Here is an 11,546-nt window from a genome sequence, read left to right as displayed (position 1 = left end):
CCAAGACATAGAGTTTGAAATTTAAGTCTGACTTCTTAAAATATAATGTACAGTGCACAGTATGAACATACTCATCAAGAAGTCCAGTATGACCAAATCTATGAAGTCCACCAGTCTTGTGCCTTTGTTGAATGGCGGAGTCTTTTTCACCTTTGAACAGTAGTCTGGTTCTGACTCCCACCTGAAAGACAGACAGACATAATTCACTCTTTGGCATCATTACCTTAAACCAAACCACATGTGCTTGAGACAACTGGTAGCCTATATAATTCACTATTTCTAAAATTAGGACTAGGCCTATATTTCCTTATAATGTTTTCTGTTCAATGTTGCTGAAACCAATAGATGTACACTACCGGTTAAAAGTTTGGGGTCTCTTACAAATTTCCATTCCACTCCATTATAGACAGAATACCAGCTGATCTGGGTGGGGAGCTGATCTTTAATGCAATGTCTAAATTGCCCATTATCAGCAACCATTCATCCAATGTTCCAAAGGCAAATTCTGTTTACAATCTGATATTGTTGTAAAAACTAACTAGAAAAACATTGGAGAACCCGTTTCCAATCATGTAAGCGCATAATGTAATCTGAAATCGGTTGCCCTGGTTAAAAAAACAAAAACAAAGCACCTGATCTCAGCTGGTATTCTGTCTGCAATGGAGTGAAAATGGAATTTTAACTTTAATTCTAAGTTTCTGTACAACTCTGCTATCTCAAAATGCCTGTGGTATGGCATTAATAATAAAGATTCATTTTTTTAAATGCAACACAAGTGCAGCTGTAGCCTAATTGGAAAAATAAATCAGCAATAACCGTCCTGTAAAAAAAGCTAAATTAGGTTGATAAAAAAAAAACATTTAGGAGCCCTCTTTATTATATGGTCTCACAGGGCTTTAAGGTTTGGGGGCATGCTGAGGTGATGTGTTGAATCAGTGTCACTATCCAGCACACTGACTCCTCTATGACTATGAGACCCTACACCCACTAACTTTGCCAGCTTGCTGCGGCTGTAGGAGCGTCTCCAGGGAGATCTCCAGGTCCTGCGGGACGCCAGGGTGAGATCGGGCAGCATGACAGCCAAGGAGGCCTCGAGATCTCTGGGGCGGCCACAAACGGCGTGCTCTGTTGAACAGTAGTAGGAACACTGGCCGTAGAAACACATGTTTCCCACTAGGGGGAGCCACATGTGCACAGAGAGAGAGGGAGGAGTGGAGCGGTGGGGGGAAAATGACAGAGGAAAATTGGGATTAAAAAGAATATGGGTGACCAGAGAGAACTAGAAGAAAGGAACAACATTCGAGGAGAATCCTAATCAGTTGACATCAGGGTCTTTTCAAGCAGAGAAAATGAATAATGGAGGATTGTGTGAGCGGTAGTACCGGGGGACGTGAAAAAGGTTTTGGCCAGCTTTCGGTCGGTGGTGACATCTTTGATCTCCTTGACCACATCCACCAGCCTCCCTACCACTGGTGGGACTCTCCTGTAACCCAAAATCCTGCAGAGAGAGTAACAACAGTATGAGATGGAGACAAAGACAAGTGAGATAGACAGAGCGATAGACACAGAAAGAGAAAACCAAAAAGTGAAGGGAGAAGAAAGTAAATCTTTGTGTTGCAAATCATGCATTCATTATGTGGCCATTTCAGCCACCAATGCAGTCATTGGGTAAACTCTAGCACTGTTGTGTTAGTTTCCTTTGGGGAAAAGCGACTTGGTACCTGTCCAGGTGAAAAGCTGCAATCTCTGCATTGTGTCTCTCAAAGTCTGAGAAGTAATAGAGGTTGTAATTGGTCTCTTCATCTCTCTCCTGCCTGCCAGGGAGAGGGAAAGTCAAAGATAACACATTCATTAACTGCATATTTACATCATGTAAAGCCTCTTTTATTTGTTCACTTGCAATGAATAAGCCCACTTGGGCTAAAGATATTTCTATTCTACCAACAACACTTGAGAATATTAAAAATTAGACATTGTCCTATATGTACTTTAAAGACACATGGGTCTGTTGTCTCAAGGCTTTAAAATCCCTCTCTTTGCTTCATCTAAAATGTACCCTGGTGATGTTATGGATTCAGTTCAAGACAACTGATGTCATCTTTCTTAGATTTTATACATTCTCTGTAACAAGAGCACTTTGTTGGATTTGCCACTTGGGACTCACCTCATGGGTTTTAACATGGCTTGTCCATAGTTGGGAAATGACATCACCAGCTTCAGTTGTGTCCCCCCAGACTTTTGCACTGAAAAATAGCACTGAGAATGTTTCCATAGCAACAGAGCACACGGTGAACACACACATACACACAACACAACCATGCTGTAACTGTGAACACATTGGCCCTTAATAGGGCACACACACACACACACACAACACACACACACACACACACACATGTAACAGAGAAAATATGTGCGTCATCACCCAGATATAACATGTTTCAATCAGTGTGTGGATCCACTCCACCGTGTCATCTCTCTGACACACACACCCTATTATTAGAATGTCTTTATTGTCACTGTGCTGGTGCATGCAATGAAATCCAGACATTGCCTGAGTAGAGCTCAAATCTACAAGATAAATGAATAATAACAAATAATAATAAAACACAGTTAAGGAGTAAAAAATCTGTTTCTGCTTTCAGTGCAAGGTTCAGTGTTGTGATGGCCTAAGGGCATAAACTCTTTGTGTGTCTTGCGGTGTGAACTATGATGGACCTGTTGCACTTTCCTGAGGGCGGAAAGGCAGAAAGTGATGGGCAGGGTAAGATGGGTCCTTTAGGCCCATCTCACAGGCACTATCTGCCTTCCAGGGCAGGCAGGTGTGTGTTGGTGATCGTCTGGACTGTGTTGATCACTCCCTCTGCAGAGTGTTCATGTCAGCCACAGAACTGTTGCCATATCACACCAGGATCCCATGTGTCAGGACACTCATTCAGAGCAAATGTAGAAAGGCAATGGCAGCTTTAGTGGCAGGTTGACTTTCTGGAGTGGCCTTAGAAAGTAAAGCCACTGTTGGTTTACCATGTGAGGGGTGCATGCCCAGAAGCATTACGGACAATAAGACAGAAGAATGTACCTGTGCTCCCATATATCAGATCAATTTATATCTTTTTTCCCCCAATAAATTGTAAGTGTTGTTTTTCTTCTTCCTTTTTGGATTTCTTTCAATGTCTTTATATCTAAGGAGTCAAGAAGACCAAGCCACAGCATCTTTTCAAGCACTACTTTTTGTGCACATGGTTACTGTGCTTGAAACTTTTGATTTAAGTCACTTTTACACTGGGCTTATAGTCACAAACCTTGTCTTGTCGGAAAGGTTACTCTGGAGTTTACGTCTAAGAAACTTCAGAAAGTGAGAATTAATACAAGTCATGGTGAACCAAATATTTATAATAGTACAAGTTAAAAGTCCCATGGCATGACAATTTCACTTGATGAGGTTTTTTAACATTAATATGCGTTCCCACAGCCTTCCTATGTTCTCCCAGTGGCTAGAAATGGTGATAGGTGTGAACCAAGCCCTGGGTATCCTGCTCTGCCTTTAAGAAAATAAAAGCTTAGATGGGGCGATCTTTAATTTTGCTCCTTATGAGGTCATTGTCTGGGCTTTGCCACTATAAGACCTCATAAGAGGAGGGCCCAAAAAGATGCTAGAGTGAATAGCTGTGGATGCAGGGAGGGACCCATATAAAAATGGGCCCAGAATTTTGTGTTCAGCCCCTGAATGTCCTCCCAAGTTTAACTAAACCATGCCACATAAACACACTGAGAGGCAGCGAACTCAGAGTGGAAAGAAGTCAGTTTGGAGAAAACAGCTTGTTTGATTGATACTGATGTGTTTACTTCATGGTCATTGGCTCCTATTTTTTCCAATCCGTCTTCTACTGAGCCTCCAAGGCCCTTCAAAGCTTCACTGTAGCTTTCATTTCAGGGGAACTTTCAAAGTGAATCTACATTTGAAAGTCTGACCCTACACCTCAGGGGTCACACAATCACAACAACCCTCCTTTTCATATCCCTTCTCCTTTCATGAAGCCCACCCACCTTAACCACGACAAGTTTGGGGTGGAATTAGTTTAGGTAGTAACAATAGATATACTCCTTGGATACTCCTACTTTTAAGATAGCATGGCGTTCTTGTGCCGGCTGCAGTCCAACAACACTTTACACACTGATTTATTCAGGATGATTGAGTGACCTTTGTAACTGTCTCAGATCCTTCTCTCCTCCACACGAAAAACAACACGCTTTTTCACGTCTGACACCTACTCAGTCAAACATCATCAATGTGTTGTTTTTTGTCAGGATCTGTGCTGACACCAACAACACGCTGATCATTAAAACTTTCAAATATAAAAAAAAAATTATCACTAAGCTGAAAACACAGCTCAGACATGTGTCACACCTGCGCTGACGATGCGGTGCTTGGCGAGCTGCTGGGTCAGCGGCTCCATGTTGGGGTCACTTTGGGGGTACAGCTGCCAGCGGGAGATACCCAAGTGGAAACGCAGCCAAGGAGGATGACTGTTACTGCTGCTGTTCCACTGGCCATTCTCGTAGTCTGCGTGGCTCACACTCACCCTGGAAAGAGAAGGAGGGGAGAGAGAGTGGGGTGGGGGGTTGAAGCGGACAAAGGGATTAGGGAGAGTGTATCAGGTTGATGCTATCCTCACAGAGACTGGCACATGGAATGGATCGGCTACACAATATGTTAAAATGTGCAGCTTTTTTAAATGTCATTTAAATCCCTTTAGATTCTTCCCTATTGTGATTGGAATGATCTTACTGGCTTATGTTTCACCCTTACAGATGGGGAATATAATTACTGAATGGAAAGTACAACTGACACTAAAAATCACTAAAAAACACAATTGTTAGTTGCAGATATAATAGAATCTGAAAATAGCTGTAAACACTAGAGTATGGATCCTGTTGAGGAAGAGAAAACTGCCATGGAAAAAAATAAAAAGCATTCCAAGGAGGCCACACAGGACCTTGTTGTGTCCACAAAGGCGGTGTCGCCCATTTGCTCAGACTTTTGAAGACATTAACCGACACTAAACAGTAACTCTGTATATCTGCATTGACACCACAGAACGCCATAGCAGCAGCATTGTAAAAAAAAAACTAAAAAAAAGCCTTGACAACAGGAGATCATGTCTGCGCCCTGCCGTCTGACCCATCTGGTAAAAATCTAGCATGTAACATAGATGCATTTTTATTTCAGAGGAGAATGCAACAAAACCAAGTGTAATGTTACCAGATATTATCACATAGGATACATACATTTAGCTTGTAGATTTATCTTGCTTTGGATTTGTGTGGTTTTTCCACTTAACATATTGTGTGTCAAAACGAGTGTGTGTGTGGGTGTGTGTGTGTGTAGAGATGATGTTACATAAAATCACTGACCACTCCTGGGAGCTCTTCTCACTGGCCTTGGCCTTTGGTTGCACTTTTAACAGCCAGTCCTCCTCAGCGATGGGATGGGTGGGCGTGTTGTAGAACCGATGGTCAAACAGCGCCTCCAGCTTTGTCATCCCCGACTCCACTGATTCAGCTTGGGTGGTGCCATAGCGACCCACATTAATTGGCACGCCCATTGAGGCATCTTTCCCTTTTTTCCCTGATAAACCCATGTCAGAAAGTGTTTGAACGTGACCTTTAGCATCCTTATTGGCATCTTTATTGGAAGAATGTCTTTGTGTGGTATCAGTTGGTGGCTCAGCTAAACCAATGATCCCCACAGAGGTGTAACTGTTGTGTGCCAGGTCTCTCAGGATGTTTGGTCTGGGTGGCAATGGGGGGTCACAGGACTGGTGGTAAATGGGAAGAGAGAAAAGCACCAGCAGGAGGTGGAGGAAAATGGTGATGAAGGCCAAGGACAGACAGATTGTCCTGGAGCGACAGCGCATACGCAACATCATCCTCCTGAGAGCAGGGTGAACACTGAAGGGAAGGAGAGCCAAAGTAATGTGGTGTGAAATATTTAACAAATGTGTTGTATGAGAAAAGCCATCTGGTGTAGACACCATGTGGCTTCATATACTCACACATACTCAAATACTCGTACTTTCTCACCCACTCATAAATACTCTTAAACTTTCTCGTATACTAATATATACTTTATCATATACTCACATATATACTCATACACTTTCACATATACTCACATACTCATGTATACTTTCTCATATATACTTTCTCATATACTCATATATACTCATATATACTCATACACTTTCTTATATACTTTCTCATTTACTCATATACTCATATATACTTTTTCATATGCACGTTGTTATATACTTATATATACTTTCGCATCTACACTGTAGAGCATTAAAAACAAATTAAAGTAACAGCATGAGCAGAACATGGCCTTCATAATGCCATCCAAGTAAGCTTTTAAGTCTGTAAATGAAAAAGTAAAATTTGGTCTGGTCCTACTTGTTCCCATTCTCAAATGACCTCACTGAAGTCACTGCACAAATCCTCTTACATACAAAGAGAGGAAAAAGGCAACTTACTTACAGCTTATTTTATTTTAAGATGCTTTCTGTCACCCCGCTGCTGCTGCTGCTGTTGTTTCCCAGTGGAATAAGACCGAGCTCTATCCAGGATCCAGTCCGCCTTCTCCCTGTTGTTGTCTGTTTCTCTACTTCTGCTACCAGGCTCAGTCAGAAAGGGAGGAATGCCAGGTTAACGTGATCTGGACACGGATCAATGTGTTTACTCTCCATGTGAAAGTGTTTTTCTGCCAGTTTATTTGTCTTGTGTGTCCTTTTTGTCAGTGCATTAGATCTTTTAAAATTCTACCCACTTCCACAACTTAATTTGTACAAAGGTCATATGAAAAAACTATCTCAGAAATAAGTACTTCTGTACATTAGTGACAAACGGATTTTATTGGCCCTCCCCCACTAGCACCATGGCAGTCTTAAATTACAAATCAAGCACTTTATTTCAATGGCTACTTTTCAGGTTTATTGTTTTCTTAAACGATTTAAACTTTTGACAAAGGACATTTTGTCATTTTGACAGCAAGCAACGCATCACCAGGGCCGTGTTGTAGATGGAGATGAAAACCTTTTACCATTGCACATTTATCATAAATGTAAATGTGCTGTATTTATATAGTCTTTAACGACTGCTCAAAGCACTTTTACATCTACAGGAAACATTCACCATTCACACACATTCATACACTGTGGCCGGGGCTGCCGTACAAGGTGCCACCTGCTCATCAGATAAACACTCACACACATTCACACTCCGATGCGCAGCACCGGGGGCAACTCGGGGTTCAGTGTCTTGCCCAAGGACACTTCGACAATGACTGCAGGGCAGATGGTTTAACAAAATTATGTTTCTTTGACATGGAAATGTGGCTACTATATGAGAATGAGTTTGACAAATTCTGCTTCACCTCCAAAAAGATCACAGGAGTTGAAATCTTCACTTTCTGTTGGACTTCCTCAGACAGTTTAATTCAAAGTTTTGGTGTGGTCCGGTAAATGCTGCACCACATTTTGGCCTTGACACAGAGTATCCTGTGAGCAACCACAACTGCAAAATACATAAAGACAAACAGAGAGGCAGACAGGGAACATTAAATCAGGGTGTTATTGGGAAATGTGCGGAATTTACATCAACTGTAAATGATCTGCAGTGTATGAGAGTGACTTCAGAACCAGGCAGTGGGCGAGACTGATGTTTCATATTCTGTGTGTGCGCTGTTAGACTTTGATTCAGGCACCTCAGACCTCACGGAGAGCCCCACAGGACACACAGTTTCTGTGAAGTATTGCTCTTTAAAGCCTGTGTGTGTGTACCTACAGCACATTTATGAGTGTGTGTTCACGCAGAGCAATTCACGTGATAGATCTGAGACAGTGTAGTCAAAATGCATGTGTCATGAGCAAAGAAGGGATCACCTTCCCTAAAAATTATAGTCCGACTCATCGCTATCAGCTTAGTTTTTTTCCTGTATTCATGCATGTGGTCATAATTCTTTTATTATTATTCATCAGCACTCATTAAACATGGATGCGTTGGATTACAACATGAGCGACATGACAAATGAAGCTAACAAAAACAACAGTGGAGCCATTGGAGACTGAAGATAGATTTTATTTCTATAAGTGTTCGGTGTTTATTATTAATAAGTTATGATGATTGACTGTCAATCTACAATACTCTTTGACTGGAGAGAACACACTCAAAGATATGCGGGCTGTGGTTTATATTAGCTGCCAGAATAAGAGCAAGAGAAATCAAAGCATCACAACTGACATCTCTACCGTCTTTCCCTCCAACGTTTTGATGTGTTTTTCTTCAGCTACCTCCCTCTGGGCATTATGTTTTTGTTTTGGTGTTTTACTTTTTGTCTAATGCACTCTATCTGTCAGTGTCCCTCACTGATTTATTATAAACAATCCATTTCCTCCCCCCCCCCACCTTTTTATCTCAGTCTGGAAGTGAGCTAATGACAAGCAGCTACTGATGGTAGAAATGAAAGTTGCCTCACGCACACACTTGCAGAAAGACACCCAAACACATTCATATTAATATTGGATTGTTTCTCATATCTCGATAAAACAAAAACAAAAAAAGCCCACGAGCGATGGTCAGATGAAAAATTAATCCCGCTCTCTTTTGCTGTCCTCTGTTGCCCCGCGTCTCTAGCTGTGGGCTGCCCGACACTCGTTCCTCTTGCTCTACTCCTCTCTAACTCTCTGTATCCTTGAGTGACTGTTCTGTGACATTTCAATTTCTAAACTCCAAAAAAACACTATCTCTCTATCACTAAGTCTTCTTTTTGTAAGAACCAGCTATTGAATTTTGTTAGTTGTCAGTCACTACATTTTCAATCCCAGATGCTTTCTCTCTTTTACCTTCTGCCACACACACACACACACACACACACACACACACACAGAGAGGCTCCAACCTTCCACCCATCATTGCAGGAGGTAGGGAGGTTGCTAAGCTACAGCACTGAGCTTTTCCAACACAGAGATGCTTTGATTGAGAACACATTGGTTTTTGTGGCCTAAAACTGTGTTTGAAGTTCAACATCAACAGTTGAAGTTCCAATCGATTAGTATTTTTACATTCAGAAAATACAAGTTTTCTACTACCTGTTGTCATAGCAGCCACCTCTAGTTAATTTTTGGACCTAATATTTTTTTTTACACAATAATAATTAGACTGTTCTATTACACATAGTTTTGGATTTTTGCTGCAACACCACAGCAACAACCAAATACCATGCAGTAACACGCTGATCGGCCATGTGGGATTTGTTGTTGGGATTTTGGGGAAAGGTACGCATCACATTTAATATTATCCTCTTGTGGTAAAGTGTCCCTAAGTTCACTGATAGTTTGTGTGAGTTTGATGTAGGATAGTGTGCCTTCCATTGAGCCCTGGGGAGAGCATTTCAGTGTTAGACCGTGCTAACCAGCAGACCCTTTAGTGTGACTCTGTGGCTCTTTGTATTAATATTTAACAATGTTGAGGAGACACAGGGAGAGGGAGGACATATATAAAGAGAGTGTGAGATGAATAATGAAAGAGATGCATCACAGGGTGGAGTCATGTTTACTGACACAAGACCCACGGGATTAATCACTGCAGGGTTGTTGGAATAACTGCAAAATATGCAGGCTCTTCCACATGATGTTATCAGTGTATTATATTGGCAGAAATCCACAAAAATCCAGATGTATCCCAGTCAAATGAATTTCAATCACATCCTCAATGTTTTATAGGATGGAGAAAAACCAAAGACTTGTAAGCTAATTGTTCTCAAACCTGGACTGTTTCTCAATAGCAAAAATACCATTAATGTATTTTGTTGTTTTTCTTTTAAGATGTCTTTGGCAACATTACAAAGACAGAGAGAGCACCGGTCAGTGTTTTCAGAAAGCTTTCAAATGAATAATTACTTACTTGTAGTAAAAACCGTTGAGTCGCTACTCTGGCACATTATTAAAATGTGTTTTCAAACAAAGACCACTGAGACAGGATGTACTAAAGTAAAGATACTAAAAGCTAAAAAAAATGAAATAAAGCATGTTGTGCAGAACAGACAAGAACAACTAATGAACAGCTCGGGTCCTTTGGGCTCAGAGTAGGTAGTTTACTGCATTCATGCAGCGTCCCTGATTGAAGACCAAAGCAGAGGATTATGATTCATTGTTTAAGTTTAGACAACAATGGAGTTCAAAACACATCTCCGCGAAAAATTTAATCGGCACCTTCAACTCAAATGTCACATCGGTTTTACTTCAAAGGGCAGACTATCACGAGATTCAGAGAATTGGAGGGCCCAAATGCAGAGACAGCCGGGCAGAAAGTGGTAAGCTTAAGGATTTAATCACACACAAAAAGATTTAAGAGTCCTCTTTACAGAAAGCTACAATAATTCCAAAATGTAGAGGAAATCATAAAAACAGGAACTTAAAACCTTCAAGCAGATGGTTACAAAACATCGTGTTAATCTAAAGAAGAGCTCTGGCACTAAAACAAAAACCAATTGAAACACAAATCAAAATGCAGAAATTAGAGCTAGATCGGGCACACCCAGTAGAAACCACCTGGGATCAGACCTTTAGGGGGGCTCAGCCCCTCATGAGAATGTGACATGGATACAGTGCCTTGCAAAAGTGTGAAAATTAGCCTGCTGAGCTAAATCCGGCTCATTAACAGTTGCTTCCCGCTGTATTAATGAGCATTGTCCCTGTTAAATAAACAAACACATGAAAAACAATCGAAATGAACCTGGAACCCACATGAGAAAAGAAAGCCAGGAAGACCCAGGAACAGCTAGAGAAGGTCTGTGGAGACAGTGAAAGAAAACATCCTCCTGGAAGGAAGCAGAGAAAAACCTCCCAACACCAAACCACCCGGAGAGGATAATTAATGTCCCATGCTAAGAGCAAAATGGGAATAAAGAAGGAAATGTTTAAAGTGCTCATATCATGTTTATATACGTTGTACCAGAATAGGTTTATGTGGTTTAATTTTCAGAAAACACCATATTTTTGTTGTGCAACGCTATGCTGCAGCTCCTCTTTACAGAGGCATCTCACATCTATTTCCAACTTAGTTGGGCTTTGCACATGCACAGTAAGTACTGCTAGTTTGTCAGTTGCACAGTGTAAGTATAGTGCGCCACGCTATCAGCTAGGTGAGCATTATAACGTGTGTTACAAAGTGACATACGTTGGTCACGGAAGTAAAGGCTGGACTACAATAGAGCCTTTTGGAGCAGTTTGTGAACAGTGTTTTTGGAGGAGGATAAGTCACTTTGGGGGGGACATTGGGCTTTTTCACTTTATAAACCTATAACGTGCACTTAAAAAAATTATGCAACACAATAAAGCAAAGGGAAAAATCCAAAAAGCATTATACGAGCACTTTAAGTTTGAGACAAAAGAGTGGTCAAACTCAATTGTCAGGACTCAGGACCAGAAAAACACTCTACAGAGACATGACAGGGAGCAAAAGGAGTTGCTATATATATATACATATAT

The 11,546-nt window shown here is 41.2% G+C and overlaps 1 protein-coding gene across 4 annotated transcripts in view; it reads right to left on the bottom strand.

Moving 5' to 3' along the window:
- The window catches only part of LOC117958220 (extracellular serine/threonine protein kinase FAM20C-like), a 33,792-nt gene extending 27,029 nt beyond the window's left edge, over positions 1-6,763 (bottom strand). For 2 of the 4 annotated variants that reach the window (XM_034894498.1, XM_034894523.1), the window contains exons 1-8: positions 6,538-6,580; positions 5,416-5,969; positions 4,409-4,584; positions 2,165-2,243; positions 1,722-1,814; positions 1,383-1,498; positions 993-1,173; positions 72-181 (exon numbers count right to left, since the gene is read on the bottom strand). In XM_034894498.1, the coding sequence (XP_034750389.1) occupies positions 72-181; positions 993-1,173; positions 1,383-1,498; positions 1,722-1,814; positions 2,165-2,243; positions 4,409-4,584; positions 5,416-5,930 (1,270 nt within the window). In that variant the 5' untranslated portion in view covers positions 5,931-5,969; positions 6,538-6,580. Of the gene's footprint in view, positions 1-71; positions 182-992; positions 1,174-1,382; positions 1,499-1,721; positions 1,815-2,164; positions 2,244-4,408; positions 4,585-5,415; positions 5,970-6,533 lie in introns of all 4 variants that reach the window. The other 2 variants (XM_034894506.1, XM_034894515.1) reach the window with 2 other exon arrangements.
- Positions 6,764-11,546: the final 4,783 nt, after the last annotated feature.

The sequence above is a fragment of the Etheostoma cragini genome, chromosome 2 (assembly GCF_013103735.1).
Source record: "Etheostoma cragini isolate CJK2018 chromosome 2, CSU_Ecrag_1.0, whole genome shotgun sequence".
Lineage (NCBI taxonomy): Eukaryota > Metazoa > Chordata > Actinopteri > Perciformes > Percidae > Etheostoma > Etheostoma cragini.
Note: the sequence above shows the minus strand (reverse complement) of the source record. Positions and strands in the feature narration are given on the sequence as shown.